This window comes from Desmodus rotundus, chromosome 8 (genome assembly GCF_022682495.2).
Source record: "Desmodus rotundus isolate HL8 chromosome 8, HLdesRot8A.1, whole genome shotgun sequence".
Taxonomy (NCBI): Eukaryota; Metazoa; Chordata; class Mammalia; order Chiroptera; family Phyllostomidae; genus Desmodus; species Desmodus rotundus.
Window position 1 is genome coordinate 38,159,119 of NC_071394.1, and position 16,509 is coordinate 38,175,627.

At 40.3% G+C, this 16,509-nt stretch overlaps 2 protein-coding genes across 8 annotated transcripts in view; one reads left to right on the forward strand and one right to left on the reverse strand.

Moving 5' to 3' along the window:
- The first annotated feature begins 4,796 nt into the window (after nt 1-4,796).
- Nucleotides 4,797-7,289, forward strand: CRH (corticotropin releasing hormone). The gene is made up of 2 exons (XM_045181676.2): nt 4,797-5,030; nt 5,782-7,289. Exon 2 carries the CDS (start codon nt 5,792-5,794, stop codon nt 6,371-6,373), a length of 582 nt encoding a protein of 193 aa, XP_045037611.2. The 5' UTR covers nt 4,797-5,030; nt 5,782-5,791; the 3' UTR covers nt 6,374-7,289.
- Nucleotides 7,290-7,686: 397 nt separating this feature from the next.
- The window catches only part of TRIM55 (tripartite motif containing 55), a 39,581-nt gene continuing 30,758 nt past the window's right edge, over nt 7,687-16,509 (reverse strand). For 4 of the 7 annotated variants that reach the window (XM_045181774.3, XM_045181772.3, XM_045181773.3 and 1 more), the window contains one exon: nt 7,688-8,673. In XM_045181774.3, the coding sequence (XP_045037709.1) occupies nt 8,551-8,673 (123 nt within the window). In that variant the 3' untranslated portion in view covers nt 7,688-8,550. Of the gene's footprint in view, nt 8,674-16,509 lie in introns of all 7 variants that reach the window. The other 3 variants (XM_045181771.3, XM_045181775.2, XM_045181768.3) reach the window with 1 other exon arrangement.

The following is a 16,509-nucleotide window of genomic DNA, read 5'->3' on the forward strand; positions in this document are numbered from 1 at the left end:
CAATATTTTCCAAGTTCTGGGAAAAACCTATGTTCAACCTGAAATTGTATACCTTGCTAAAATAACACTTAAGGATCTGGGTAAAATAAAACCATTTTCAGAAATGCAAGAACTTAGAAAATTTACTTACCATACATCCTTTTTTAAGAAAGTTATCTGTGAATGTGTACTAGCAAAGTAAATGAACATATCAAGAGTAAATAAGTCATAAAGTGAATTTAATTCAGAGAAACAGAGAAGTCCCAGAAAGAAAGATGTGCAGCAGATTTAGAAAGTGATCAGCCTCCTGAATACACTCATTTTGCTGGTAAAGTAACTTGCTATTTTAATTTTGAGGTTGACCCTTTTAATAGAAAACACAAATAATAATTTTAAAACAGAAAGCGACCAGTCCGAAAGCAGCAGGTTTGTGTGTTCAAGGAGAGGAGTCTTAAAAAGAGCGGGAGGGCTTGATAGATTACTTATTGTGATGGAAAATCTGAAAAAGATTGAGAACACAATTAAAACAATAATTCTAGGAAAAACCAAACTGTGAGTATAAAAAAGACAGTTGATAACTGTAAGACAAAAACAAGGAAGGAAATCTAATCAGAGCTATGACTTTATTCTACAGTGAACAATTTTCATGTAGTCAATAATTAATAACTATATCGAACTTTAAATTTAGGTCAATCTACAGTCAAAGTAGAAGACTTAACTATGGTTATAAAAATAGTAACACTGGCATTCTAGAAGTAAAAGTACCGATGACAGAGCTTGGGAGATCAAGGTGCAGGAGAGTGTAAAAATCTGGAGGGATAGTAATATTCTCATTTTACATTCTGGGGAGTAAACAGATAATGTTCATATTTAAAAGATCAGGAAGAGATTCTGTGGGAATATTATTTAAAGGTGTAAGGGTAAGATACTAAAGAAAAACTAAAAAGCAGGTTATTAGAATGGTGATCAACAATGAGGAATAAATAGAAATTGTGATACATTTCTTGATGGAATACTGTGCTGTCAATAAAATGGATGTCATTTAGATATAGGAAAATGTTTGAAATGTAATTTTAAGTGAAAAAAGTAGGTTATAAAATTTTAGTTGTATAAAATCTAGTTATTTATGGATGAATAGTCTTATGAATGGTTGTTTTATACTTTATTCATTCAACAAATTTTCTATAGTTTACCTACTCAAGCCTTGTTGGGTATTTACCATGTTTCAGTACTTACTAGGGGCTGGAGTAATGAATATGGAAGTTCATAAATACAATCAAATCTGTGTTACACAGTTTACAGTTCAGCAAGGAAGATGTATGTTGTACCAATAATGATTTTAAAATGTGAGCTTTATGATAGAGGACATTCATGATATTGGATGAACAAAAACACAGGTCCCAAACCTAATCTAGGAATCTGGAAAAGATGTCTTCAACCAATTAGCTTTCACTTAACTAAGAGAGGGTTTTTTTGTTTTGTTTTGTTTTTTTAAAGTGGAGATTCACAATTAGGAACAGTCTTACCTCAATTAAGTAGAATGTATAAACTCAGGAAAATTTCTCAAGGGAAACAACAAAATGTTAACTGAAATTGTCTTTAGATTCTAGAATATGAAGAATTTTGCATTCTTCTTTATGCCTTTCTAAGTGTTCCAAGTTTTTACAAGGAAGATGAATAGCTTTGATAATCAGAAGAATTAGAAGTTACTGTCACCTGTGAAGCAGTTAGATATTTATGCTGTTTGAGATCCTTTCTCTAGCCCTTCCTATGGATGTGGAGGTAGTTAGTTATTAATCCACCTAAAGCAGTTACAAGCAGTTACCAAACCACCTGTCCACCTTAGGCATTTTTAAAGGCTGTCATTGGAGATGGTAGATTTCTTTCAACAAATGTTTCAGTTAGCAGACTTGGAGACTGTCTTTGTTTGCCATGAACTTTGCCCGTAGAAGCATGCTTTGGGATACTCCTCAAAAGGGCTAGGAGATGAACATGACAGGAGTAAGCCTAGCAGTTCCCTATTATTTCTGGTATTTCTTTATTCGTTGGACTGCTGTGCTATGTCTTTTTAATTTTAACTATACCATATATTATGTTTCATTTAAATTGATTATCCAATGACTCCTTTCAAAAAGTTATTTCTTCATGTGGCATAGAATCTGTCAGTGGTGGGTATTGAGTTTACTACACATGTAAGTCCTCTGCACCATGTTATTTTTCCAATCATACATCTGTACCATTATTTTGAGAACTACATCACTCTATACTTTATGAAAATTAATGCATCTTAAGTTGGCAATGCATTTAAAGACTTCCTGTTGTAATTATAAGATTCAGCTTGAAGGTACATTGCAGTGTGTGCACACAGAAACTTAAAATTTGTTCCCAGGCATCGGTATGCACAGAGAACCGCTGTGTTCTCATGCTTAGGGAGATATATATGTGCTAGGATTTATCAATAGAAGGAAAGCCTAAGAAAAGGTACCTCAGGATTAGTGTATGAATCCAACACGTTACCTAAATTTGTCTTCTCACTTAAGTTTGTTCACCGTCTCTGCTGGAAAAGGAAGTTCAAAGGGTATTGTTATATTATAGAAATAATACAGCTGGTGGTCAAAAGAACCTCCCATAACTAGTTGAGTGACTTCAGGTAAGTCACTAACTTCTCTGGTTCTCATTTAAACCAAATGATCTCTTCAAGCCATTTCTAAGGTGAACATGCAGTGATTTGATGAGATCTAACTTTGGGATAAATTGTCAGTTGGGAGGGACTACTCTGCCCAGTCCCTGTTCTTCAGGGATATAGGCCTTTTGTTCCTCGGGCTTAGTCAGAGCCTCTTGTCCCTAACTACCTACCTACTCTAGGAAAATCTCACAGCAAGGATTCAACAATGATGAGGGAGCTCTGCTAAAACAACATCCTCCGTATGGCCCAATAAGATAGGCCCAAAACGTGTCTTCTCTGGAGGAACCTCCCAGGCCTCCCTAGCTAATGTGCTGGACTTATTCCTTTCTTTGTTCTTCTTCTGCATTCATTTATCTGAACTTTGCCTTCCAAATCTACTTCTACCTCCAGAGTGACATGCAAGCCAGTATCTGCCAATGGGAACAGAGAAAGGTTCATAAAGGAAAGTAAGCAAAAAAGTTGAGATTCATTTCAACTTAAAAGGGATAAAAGCCCACAAAAACAAAAATTAAGGTTCTGTATGCTCCCTGACAAAATAAAACACAGCTTTCCTCTAAAATCTCAATCATTTTCCATAATCATGATCTTCTATTAACGACTCACATCTTTCCCTAAAGACACATTTCTTTCTCTGTTCTCTCATGTCAAAAGGACGCTCCATAGCACAATGATCCAACTATGGGCTGACTTCTCTGGAAATTGCCAGAATTTCTCTTTTTACTTTCCTTTTATGTCTAAGAGCAGTTGTGGGTTGGTATAGAGCCCAAATAGGAGCTGGAATATGCGTTGCATCATTTGTCATGTTAGCAACAAGCAAAGCAGCAGAGGTACCAGCAATAAGGAATGAGGAAATTTCTGATAAACAACTCTAATTGTTATCTAGAAGATGAACTGTAGATACCAGAGTTTGACATTGCATTTTGAATTGCAGAATTAGAGGTAACTGCCTCCCACCTATACGGTAGTATCAATTTAATTCAAAATGTGAGTGTGCATTTTATACGCATTCCATTCTGTGGTAGTGCCAGAGAGTATTTATTTATTTATCAGCCTCCTGTGGAGCACATTTGAATTTGTAGAAAGAAATGATTAATCCAAAAACACCTAGGTGCCCCCGATATGGATACTATGGTAGATGTTAATAGTATTTGGAAGTATAATGAATGAGTAGTTCACCTTTTAACAGGTTTAATTCATTAATGTAAACATGCTCTGTTATAAAGCAGTTTAAGCCTTTTCCAAGATGGAATAGGAAGTTAACAGATGCCTTTCTCACTGGGTTTGCACTTAGTAAACTGGATAAAGATTGTTTAAGTCATACACCTCTCGCTAGTCCTTTCTCTCTCTCTAATTCGGGAATAGAAAAGTCCACAGTTACTTTCAGGTTCTGATAGAAGAGACAAAGGAGGAGCAATAAGGCCCTGGAAGAACTGAAGATCTTTGCTGCACCCCAGGCCGAACCTGGTTTGTGCCCCTTCATCCCAGGAGTAGCTCTTGCCAATATTTTAAAAACCTGAGCTGCATTTTGAGAGGCTTATTGGTCTTGGCTCTGCAGGTTCATAATTCTGTTATCTGTTCTTGGGAAGAAAAAGCAATTAGAGGCTTAAAAACTGAGTGTCCCTGCAGTCCAGCTCCTAGTTCTTCATTCTTATCCAGGCAGGAAGGTGAGGGGACACTTTGTCTCTTAGCAAAGGGATATTTTCAGATACTGAGGTATCGCACAAGACAACTTGGGTCAGAGAAGTTAGGAGGGCAAGGGAAGAGGATCCAGAACTGCTCCCATAACTGGTTGCTTTCCCTGCAGGAATGTGCATTGATAGACCTCCCTCCCCTTGAACTCTCCCTTCCGATCCCCTCCCATTCGCTGTCTCTTTTTCTGATCCTCAAAATGGCTTTTCGTAGTAAGAGGTCAATATGTTTTCACACTTGGGAAATCTCATTCAAGAATTTTTGTCAATGGACAAGTCATAAGAAGTCCCTTCCATTTTAGGGCTGTTTGACGTCACCAAGGAGGCGATAAATATCTGTTGATATAATTGGATGTGAGATTCAGTGTTGAGATAGCAAAAATTCTGCCCCTGGTTCCCTGGCAGGGCCTTATGATTTATGCAGGAGCAGAGGCAGCACGCAATCGAGCTGTCAAGAGAGCGTCAGCTTATTAGGCAAATGCGTGATTTCTGAAGAGGGTCGACGCTATAAAAGCGCACTCCAGGCTCTGGCGTGGAGAAACTCAGAGCCCAAGTCCGTTGAGAGACTGCAGAGAAAGAGAAGAGGGAAAGAAAAACAGAGTGGAAACAGAAAGGAGAAGGAAAGAAAGCCCCCTTAAAAGCCGCGGAGACGTCCCTCTGCAGCAGCGCCTCAGAAGGTAGGGAGCGCCTAGACGGAAAGGCGCCTCCAACTTCACTCTGCCTGGGCTGCCTCCTGCGCGCCGCGGAGCCGCGGCCGCTGCCCGTGTGCGTGTGTGTGCGTGTGCGTGTGTGTGTGTGGTTGCTGACTGTGCCTCAGGATCCCGAAGGTAGCTGGGATGTGGCAAAAGCAAACTTAGACGGCTACTCATCGTTACCCGAACTTCGAGTTACTCCTCGCTGGCTGTGTAGACGAGCACCCCACCGATCCTGATCCCCGAAAGAAGGACGCTGGGGCAGGGATAGATGAGGAGGAGGAGAAGGCAGAAGTTCTCAGTTTGGAGGAAAACGCTGAAATATCCGGAAAGGGGTCGGGTCTTAGAGCAGCTGAGATCTTAAATTTGTCGATCCTCTCTAGAGCTCGAACAATCAGTTTTAGGGGCCGTTAGAAAGGGGACCCAGGGGTAGTCCCTGCAGGGGTCTAGAAGGAGAAGGGTCACTCCAGCTGGGCAAGGGGCTGAGCTTTGGCGCCGAGCCCCGCAGGCGTGCCTTTTTCTGGCCCCCTTTCCCTCCCGCTCTGGAAGGCCCAGTGCGAGGGCTCCAACACCACGGACAGCGCCCGCCCGAGCCGGGAGCGCGTCTCCGGACGCCCAGTGGGAAGACCCCCTGCCCCTCCCGCAAGCGCATCTCCTGTTGAGCTAAACTCTGACCAACTCTTTCTCTCTTTCCTTCTCTGATTCCGCCCTCTGCCCACATCTGTGTCGCATCTAGCGCCCCTGACATGAGACTGCCGCTGCTCGTGTCTGTGGGTGTCCTGCTCGTGGCACTCCTGCCCTGCACACCATGCAGGGCCCTCGTCATCCGCGGGCCTGGCCCAGGCTCCCGGCAGCTCCCCCAGCCCACGGATTTCTTCCAGCCGCCGCCGCAGCCCCAGCAGCCCCAGCAGCCGCGGTCTCGGGCGGTCCAGCTCCGCACGGGGGAGGAATACTTCCTCCGCCAGGGCAACCCCAAAAGGAGCGCCGCTGCTCCCCTCCGGCCAGCCTCCGCGCCTGTAGCGGGCGGCAGCGGCAGGCGCCCCTCGCCGGACGAGGTAGCCGACAACTTTCTCCGCGTGTTGCTGCAGCAGCAGTCGCAGCGCCGGCGCCCCCTGGACAGGCTTTCGGGTCCCGCGGGGCGTGGCACTGACAGCGCCCTCCACGGTCGCCCGCAGGCACCGGAAAAGGAGAGGCGATCCGAGGAAGCTCCCATCTCGCTGGATCTCACCTTCCACCTCCTCCGAGAAGTCTTGGAACTGGCCAGGGCCGAACAGTTAGCGCAGCAAGCTCACAGCAACAGGAAACTGATGGAGCTTGTTGGGAAATGAAACGGTGCGTTTGCCCTAAAAGATTCTGCATTTAGCACAAAAATAAAAATATACAGTATTCTGTACCATAGCGCTGCTCTGATATCATTTGTTTATTTTTATATAGCTTGAAACGTAGAGGATGTACAGCAAGAGCGCCTCTACTCTTTTAATTAGCATGCACAAAGTGTATTCATGTGCAGTAATAGCAACAAAATGGCATTTGTATTGTCTACTTTTAGTTTCCATTTCCAAATGTCTTTAATGGTGTTTAAAAGAGTATAGACCCAGGAGGAAACATTTTGAAGAAGCAGACAGAAGTCACCCAACTGATTTTGTTGCAGTCTAAGCCAAAGGGAATACCGTTCTCTTGAGTGGGTGAGAGAAAACCTGTAAACTCTTTGAATCAACTTTTCCTTGTAAATGTTTCAGTAATAAAACATCTTTACAATCCTTGGTCAATTGGTTGTGTAAGAGAATGTTCAATATATTTTTAATAAATGTTGCAAACGTAATCATGGCTTTATTTCTCCTCTTCAATGCCTGTAACAAAAAATACTCTTGGCTTCCTCCAAGCTGACTTCAACACAAGAAAAAACAAAACGCCTGGCATTTTTTTCTACCACAAATACAGATATAAGTCCTTTGATCTTTTAGGGCTCATCTCTGTACCTCAGATTACTACTCTGAGATTGACTTAAATAATTTGGGAAGTTGCCTTCAGCTCTAAGATCAATTCATACTGGAAATGACATTTAATCCTGATTAACTATAAGATGCAAATTAATAGGAGACATTTGAGGAAGGAGGAAAAGGAAAGAGAGGAAGGATTGAAAAAGGGCACTTCTCCAAACTATAGGGCCAAAATGCTGCATTTTTTTTTCTATGAGGAATTCTCACACATTATTCATAAAATACTTTTTCTAAGTATTTTTCAATGCCTACTTCTCATAGGAGAACTTGATAGCCTCTCCACTTAAAACAACTAAATTTAGTTGCTATAAAATGGCACTTGGGAAAAAATTGTATAAAAAATATTTTGACTTTAATAATTCCACAGATACCCTCCTCATTTATGTCTATGCCAACACTAATCACTTTAATTCTTAAAAATATAAACTATCTTTATTCACTTCTAAAATCAAATAACACACTGAATTAGTTTTACAATGCATTCACCTTTAGTAGTTTAATTATAACTTTAAGAGTTCATAAATGTGTAATACTTCAAAATTAATTTGGATGTATGAAGGTGCTTTTTCCCTTGAGACCTTTTAAATACACTTGACTAATGGATTAATAAGATAATATGAAACACTGAATAAATCATTATAAGACTAAGTTGTTAAAAACAGCATTTATTTAAGAGTTCATATAGAATAAAGTTATACTTATGTTCTGAAGGAGGCATTATAGCGGGACAAATAAAACATGATTTAAATATATAGACATATATTGTGTGTATATATATTTAAATACATGCAGTTGTATCTCAGTGGATACATGAGAAAGTAGACAGTTCCTGTTGAAAAGGTTTTTTTTCAATTAGAGTGCCTGATAACTGAGTATCTAAAACTAAGATTAGAAAAATGTCACAAGAAATGTCCTAGGCCTTCAGCCTTCTGGACAATGAAAGTGTCACCAGAGTCAAAGAACATTTCTAGATATACATCCAGTGATACATATAAGGGAAAAGAGGAAACCTTTGTGAAACATTTCATACCTTTGGTCAATGATGTACTTTTTGTCCATGTATTGATAAATCAGTCACTTCTCAATTACTACTGAATTTCACTGACCATCTGCATTGTTAACAAAGAAAGAGAATAAGAGCTACTATGGTACAATAACAAAAGCCAGTGCCTATCTATCGGAGATGAGAATGTAGTGCCCACTTTTTTTCAACACTTGCCACTTGTTACTGACGCACGCTCACACATACCACACTTACACATCCTTTGTAATGTTGCCCACACAATAAAAGATTTACATAAGATCAAGTTTCTTTTTTCCAATGCTTTCTGCAACTGTTTTCCATTAATGTGTTAGAGAAGTCATCTGGAATTAAAGATTTTTTTTAAAGAAATCTTGTTCAGAGGTCCCTTTCATCATCTGCATCATATTAATTTCATCCAGTTTCCCTCCTGCCTGTGTGCATCTCAGCCAGGCAGACAGAGGGGCAGCAGTTGGAATGAACATCATTCTTTCAGGGAATTCAACCAGGAAAAGGAGAAGACATGGCGAGCTGGCTCAGAATCAGCTCCATTCCCACTCCCTGAAACTGCAGCCTGTCCCTGGAGGGGCGGGTCCTCAAATCCAATCTGCAACAGAAGAAAGTCTGAGTCAGAGGAATAAGAGGCTAGTTCTTTTTGGGTTGGTCCAGTCACTTTTCTACTGAGAAGAAAGGATCGTCATCATAATAATTATACAAAACATAATTATTATTAGGGATGGAAAGCAAACTCAGGTTATCTTGGCCATGGTCAAGAGCCATGAACGTAATTCACACTCATGATCCAAAAAGGGGCAGCAGTAATGCATGCAGTGGGAAGTTCTTAGGAAAGAGTCTAGGTTATTCTACATTTTTTTAAAGGCCATTTGTACATTATTGATTAAAATAAAAGTTGCCTTGAAACTAACAGGAATTTGGATTCAGAAAAGTCTGCAGAATAAATAAAATCCTATTTTAAATGATAATGCTACATCATATGATACCACAGGACATTATTATAATTATTATAGTATCTCCACTGCTAAAGTAAGAATTTCTACTAGGATATGGATATATACAGTATAATTTTTGCAAAAATACAGGCTTCGTTTTGAGCAAATCATGAATGAAAGGACTTTTTTTTCTTTAGGCTATAGAATCTAATAACATCAGTGTTTCTAAAGAGGTATCTATCTTTTGTATAGATACCTCTGTAAAAGATATTTGTCTTTTATAGATACTGAACAGATACAAGTTGTAATTTTGAAGTAATCGATCAATCTAATTGTACAAATGAAATTTACAGGGTGGGGCAAAAGTAGGTTTACTTTTGTTCATATGGAAGATAATACAATAATTAATACATAATAATACAAGAATAAGCTGTGTTTTATGTACTCACAACTATAAACCTACTTTTGACACACACTGTATTTATGTCATTTTGAGTTTAATCTATGACTTGGTGAGTTGAGGGACAGTTATAAAGAATCTTGTTGAGATGCAGTTTGATGTATAAACTCAGACTCCTTATATTCAAAGCGACCACAACAAACACAGGTCTTCCTAGGAGAACTACCAACGACAGGCTAACATTCTGATGACTTAGATTATCCCACTGGATTAGAATGTCACTGATTTCAAAGCAATGAGGTAGGCACATGCATTCAATGTAGAAGCCCCAGGTGATTTTAAGAAGCTGCTGCATGAATGGACAACATCGGGCGCAGGCAAAGCAGAACTTTGATAAGTATGTAATTTTGTTGCTGCTCAAAATATTTTAGAGTGAAAAAATGAGTGCTTGTCCTGCACTTTATCAGATTTTACTCTAACTATATATTTTGGGGTAATGTTTCAAGTTCGGTAAAATTATCCTGAGTCCTTATGGCTTTGGGATTATCTCTCCCATGGCCACGTTGCTCTATAATATGATAAAATCAATTAGCCAGAGTAGAATAAAACTGAAGCATGCAGTTTTCTATGAAGGAATAGTTGACATCAAGTACAATTGGGCTGATACAAAAAGGCTGCTATTGGATTCTGTTGGTATGGGTTGGCTACCTCAGTGTCCTTAAAGTTGAGGTGGAATGAGCATCATCTTGACAGAACCCTATGCCTAATTATGCACATCAAATTCTTCTCTCCACTGTAGTTACCTTACTCTCGTAAATCCACAACAAAACAAAACAAATGAGGAATGTGGGCATATCATTGATATATAAAGTACTTTCTTCTAACCATTCTATACGAGTGAATAGTGAATGCTGCCTAGAGGAACTAGAGGAACAAACCATCAGGTCCGTTTTATAGCCTCTTTTCCTTGAAGGAAATTTCTAATGTAGCAAAACTTCTATACAGCTGTTCTAAGATATTTGAAGGGTGGCACTAGTTGGGTAAGGTATTTTCCACACAGGGATTTAGTCTTTGTGACACCACTGGTTGCTAACAAACCATTTGGGACTGCTTTTGGAATTTCAATATATTTTTGTGCTTTTCTGTACTCAAATTTAAAATCTATCTTCCATTTCAAATGTTTTAGCTGTTAATGTCCTACAGCATTCAAAATTTGGTATTAAACATTTTGAGCTTGCTACTTTCACACTGTCAGGTCCTCAGTTACTAGATTTTCCTCCAAACAATATGGACCTTATCTTTCAGATAAGCTATCTTTCAGAAAAGAAAGGGGGCCAAGAGCAGATGTTATCCATAATCTCTTTAGGTGAAAAACATTTTAAAATCAAGGGCAAGGATATGGAGAAAAAGAAACTCTTTTGCTGTTGGTGGGAATGGAAAATACTGTAGCTGCTGTGAAAAATAGTATGGTGGTTCCTCAAAAATTAAACACAGAATTACCACATTATCCAGCAATTCCATTTTTGGATATATACTCAAAAGAGATAAAAGCAGGGGCTCATACAGATATTTGCACACCCGTGTTTGTAGCAGCCCTATTCGCAGTAGTTAAGAGGTGAAGAGGTGGAAGCAACTCAAGTGTCCATCACTGGGCGAACAGATAAACAAAATGAGGCTTATACATACAATAGAATAGTGTTCAGCCTTAAAAACAAAGAGAATTCTGACGCATGCTACAGCATGAATGAACCTTGAGGACATTATGCTAAATGAAATAAGTCCATCAGAAAAAGAAAAACACTATGATTCCACTTATATGAGGTATCTAAAGGAGTCAAAGAACATAGAAACAGAGAGCAGAACTTGGTTGTCAGTGGCTGGGGCAGGGGGCAATGGAGAGTTGTTTAATAGCTAGAGTTTCAGTTTTGCAGCATGAAAAAGTTCTGGAGATTGGTTGTACAAGAATGTGAATATACTCAACACCATTGAACTGTAGTTTAGAAATTGTTATGATGGCAATTTTTATGTTATGTATTTTTTCTACTAAAATTAATTTTTTTAATTAGGAGACTTCACATTAAAATCTGGATTTTTAGGTTCTCTTGACAAAGTGGAAATGTAGCAACTGACAAAGAACCTGCATGGAGTTCTGGGCAGTGCTGCCGCTTGGCACTGCGTGCTCTCTCTCCTGCTTCGCTCAGGACCCCCCCCCCTTTTGCTTCCCTGATGCCAGGCTGGTTTCAATGGCCATTTATCATTGTGTTTGTACAGTTGCTGTGCTCAGAGCAAAGTTAAAAGGAAAGCAAACTATATTTTGTATTTATGCTTCTATCAACATTTTCTTTTACTTGACCTGCTAATATGTTGCCATCTTAGTCTCCAAGGGCACACCAGCTTGTTGCTCTTAACAGAAGGCTTGCTTTTAGTAGGAAGGTGTCAAAGAAAAGAGAGTAGAATGCTCAGTGGAATATTTAGCTTGATTTTTATGCTAAATGTGATGAAGTTTTAAAAAAAGCCAACATGCTTCTTGTGGCACAATTCTTGAAAATCAAAGTGTGAAACTGCCTTCAGTGTTCAGCCGAGGCCAGATGTATCCCTGGGCACGTAGCACAGGGGATGTAACTGGGTGCAGACTGGTGAACATGCCCTTGCTTTGGCCTGATGTGACACCAGCAGCTCCTTTTACCTAAATGGAGCTCACAACACTGACTGAACGAAACTGAGCAGATGCTTCCCTGATATTCATTCTGCAACAAGTCTGGGTAGCCACATTTGGGATATAATTATTAATTATAATAATTATTATTATTGTTTTAGCTAACCAAAAATAAAAGAGTGAGCTCTGCCAGGTCATTTTGATCAGTAACCAGTGCCTGCAGGCTGCCAATAAGCTTCTTAGGGCTCCAAGAGGTGCCAGCCTCAGCCCTTCTGCAAATGGTCATCCTCTACATCACTTACGATGCCGATCCCTTAAAACTTATCTGTCTTGCATCCCCTTCCCTCAGGTTTATCCAAGTGATAGTCACTGATCTGATAAACTGAATTGCAAGTAATATATTAATGGATGACAACAGCTTGATGTACATTCCTGCAAGATAACCTTCTGCCTAGAAATGTCCGTGTCTTATCCTGAGGGATGACTGTTGTGGCCGTGTTAGCCACTCTGCCAGGCCCTTTATGCAGTGAGGAAATTTGTGTGCGGGCCCCCGCACTTGGGCCTCCATCTCCTCTCTGCTGCTGTGAATGTCAATCACAAATGCGAGCTTTTGGTAACCAGATCTACTGCATATTAAATGCCAGTCTTTCCAGGCCAATTCAGAAGAACCCTTGCTTGTCTGTAATGAAATGCATTTGCCTTAAAGGAATGTGGATAGGAGGGGTAAGGCTAGACTTGAGGCTGCTGAATGAGCAATCACCCTGTGTCTACCCTGCACCTGCCAGGCTGGGTCAGAGAATCAAAGCCAGATGCTGGAAACAGGTGTGAGTAGGAATGCTGAGGTCATGTTTAGAATGTTTATTCAGAAAGACTAAACCCAAGCACTGGCCTGCTTGCCTACTTAGCATTCCTGAACCTCAGACCCTTGGACAGCTTAAGGATTATGGATTCCAGACTGGAAAAGAGAGTACAGTCAAGAGCCTGGGCCAGTCATTATGCTAGACAAGTAAGTGAGGCGGCCTGTGGCTCACAGGTAAGGGTCCAAACCCTGGAAACTTTGTTGGGCAGGTCTGCCACTGTGGGCATTTCTTTAACAGGAATGTAGACATTTCTGCTTGGCGACAGAACAACCAAGATATGTTAGGAATGAAGCACAGAACTGTGGAAATATGGCACGCTCTCCATGAAAACTAGAGGAAGAAAACATAGGTATACCCTCCCCCAAAGGAGCTCTGGAAGGAAAACACTCAATAAAAACACATTTTCTTTTTTCCTTTGGAGGATTTACAGCTATACACACTGAGTGACTGATGGGATGGGTAGAGGGAGTTGATTTGGGGGCTTTGTTGCCATTAGCTGCTTCCTTTTTGCTAAGGGAAGAACTGAAAGGAGTAATTTCCTCCAGCCTGTGAAACAAGAAGAACTTAAAGTCGCTCACTTTTTCTTGACCTAAGGGAAGATGTACGGTGCATTCTGCGTGTTTCAAACAAACCAAACAGGAATTGATGGGGTCAGGTGGGGAAGCCGAAATTTAAAGCCAGCTGTTTTCTCAGATACGGACCTGACGACTGTGTGTCCAGTGTAGAGTGGCTGTGTGTCCTCACTGTTTCTGAGAGAAGAACTGAATTAGAAAGAACTGCTAATTATATCATGAATTCCTCATAGTCAAGGGCTTCTTTGCCTTGCCAGACAGGTTCTTAAGAGCTATGGGAGGGTGATAGTATTATTATGCCTAATTTACAGAAGGAAAAACTCAAAAAGGCTGAAGAACTTGCTCCAAGGAATTCTAAGTGCTGAGAGTCATTGATAGTGACCACAAACCCAAAGAAAAAAGCAGCAGCTGCTGCTGTTGAGCAGATGAGACTCAGGGAATGGCCAACTCCTCCCCTGGAAGTCAGACAGAGAGGAAGGTTGGTCAGCAGCATGGGGTACAACTACAGCATAGGAATGCTCTCGTCTACAATGGACGGCCACATCCCTGCAAGCAGTGGAGGCCAGAAATGGCCTTTCTGCCCTGTGGAAGCTGCGCTATTGTGTCATGTATAGTGAGTCAAAGCAAGGGAACCCTTGGTCACACTATTTTTGCTTCAGTCACATGAGCTCCAGAGAAATGGGGATTCACTCTCCCTAGATGTGGGCTTGGCCTCCATTTACTGCACACACACACTCCGTAGGGAAAGACAAGGGATCGCTGGGCACGAAGCTCCAACTGCTCTGGTCTTGAGCAAGTCATTCATCTTCTACGATCCCTCAGTATGAAATGGGGAAGTTTAACAATCCCTTCTGTACAGGGTTGTTGGAAGGTTTACGTGGCAGAATCTCTACAAAAGGCTATGTAAATGATAAAGCAACACACACACATTAGTTACAGCCATTGCTATGTGGAATTGACTTTTTAGATGCATTAATATGATGGTGGATTAATTCTGCACTTTGTGGGCTGTAGTAGGGACAAAGACATGTCATGGAGATTACTGAGATACATAAAGAGAGAAAAAATCCGAGGATGTACAGCGCTGTCATGGGTCTTAGGTTAAATGAGAATAATAAACAATTTAAAAACACAGGAAGTAAAACTCAACCAGCTATGTCATAACTTCCCCAGAGAGCTCTCCCTGGTGCTTGCGCTACTGTTTTCACGGAATTGTAGAGCTGTGGGCACAGGTTGCCAGGGAAATGAATTCATTACATTGCTCACACACAATTTACATTATATTTTCCTCCTTAAAGTAGATAGATATATCCATTTAGCTTCCTATTAAAGTGACATTTACTAAGGATGCTATTTGATCCTGAGAAATATAGTCTATAGTTTTCATACAGATTTTTTTTCCCCTTCTAGAAAAGCCCCCAAACTGACGATTATTAGGATGTCACTTTTCCAGCTGGTGCGGGGGGAGTGGGTGGAGCAAGGAGGGGTGGGCAGGGAAAGCCCAGAAAAAGAAAATTTCATTGTAGGATACAAATGAAAAAGCATTAATAATATTAATATAATGGCCTCACTAATGCTTACTTGTTTTTTTTAATTTATTGTTATTCAATTACAGTTGTCTACATTTCCCCCCCAACCACTGCCCCCCACCCCAGCCAAACCCCCCTCCCTCCCTTGCTTCCACCCTACCCCTTGGTTTTGTCCCTGTATCCTTTATAGTAGTTCCTAAAAACCTTTCCCCTCACTGTCCCCTCCCCTCTCCCCTCTGGCTATTGTTAGATTGTTCTTAATTTCAATGTCTCAGGTTATATTTTGTTAGCTTTTTTCTTTTGTTGATTATGTTCCAGTTAAAGGTGAGATCATATGATATTTGTCCCTCACTGCCTGGCTTAAAACTCGCTCTGTTCTATAATTTTTTCTGTGTAAAAATGACTGTTTCATTATATACCTTCTTATAATTTCCAGGATTATTAAATCTGGATAATGTTAATCAGTAAATGCAGGCTAGTCCTAACCACTGATCAGTTTTCTCTCTTTTTTTACTGAGTTGAAATTCCAGCATAGTCAGGATATGGGGCATATCAGTGATTTGTAAGACTGAATTTCCTAATTTGTAAAATGCAGTAATCACTCTCAGTAGGGATTTCTGTTAGAAAACAATTCCACGCCCTTAATCCCTCAATCAAATTTAGAGAACATAGATACATTTTCATTCATTTCAGTTTCTTTTGGAAAATTAAATAGATCATTTCAAAAAACACAGGACCTATAGTCACACTTGTGGGAAATCATGTTTTTGGTCTCCTACTTTATCTTTTTAAATGTCTTATAATACCTTATGAAATTAATCTTGCTCAGAAAAGAAGGCTTCCACCCTGGCCAGTTGGGTCAGCTGGAACATCATTCCCTACCCCAAGATGTTGCTGGTTGGATTCCAGGTCAGGGCACATACGTAGGTTGTGGGTTTGATCCCCAGTTGGGGCCTATATCAGAGGCAACCAGTCAATGTTTTTCTCTCTCTCTCTCCTTTCCTCTCTCTCTAAAATCAATAAACATATACTCAGGTGAGGATTTAAAAAATAAAGAAAGAAAAGGAAAGGAAAGAAAAGAAAAGAAAAAAGAAAAGAGAAGAAAGGAAAGAAGAAAAGAAGCCTTCTAGTCCCTAGCTTTTGGTACTCTCACCTCTCAGTCTCTGGTGGCAGCTGGAGTTGGTATTTGCTTTCAAATCAGAGTGAATGATTTGGTCTCAAAGGTTATTTGCATGAAAATAATTTTATCTTTTTTTGTGTGTAGCAACTTGTGGAGACTCAGGGCTCCCCTAGCCTAGAGCACGTTGGCCCATTGTTCATTCTGGTTTAAGAAAATATGAATATTTTCAAGGGGACTGAATCTTGGGGTGATGAGAAACTTGATAAGGTCTTAGGTCTGAGGACCCATGTATTTATTTATTTCCTAGGCTCTCGTTTCTGAGAGCCTAGGAAATAAACCCTGGGCTTCAGGAAGAG

Bases quoted from the DNA above. Each gene is read 5' to 3' on its own strand.
- CRH (XM_045181676.2), top strand. From the start codon at position 5,792: ATGAGACTGCCGCTGCTCGTGTCTGTGGGTGTCCTGCTCGTGGCACTC.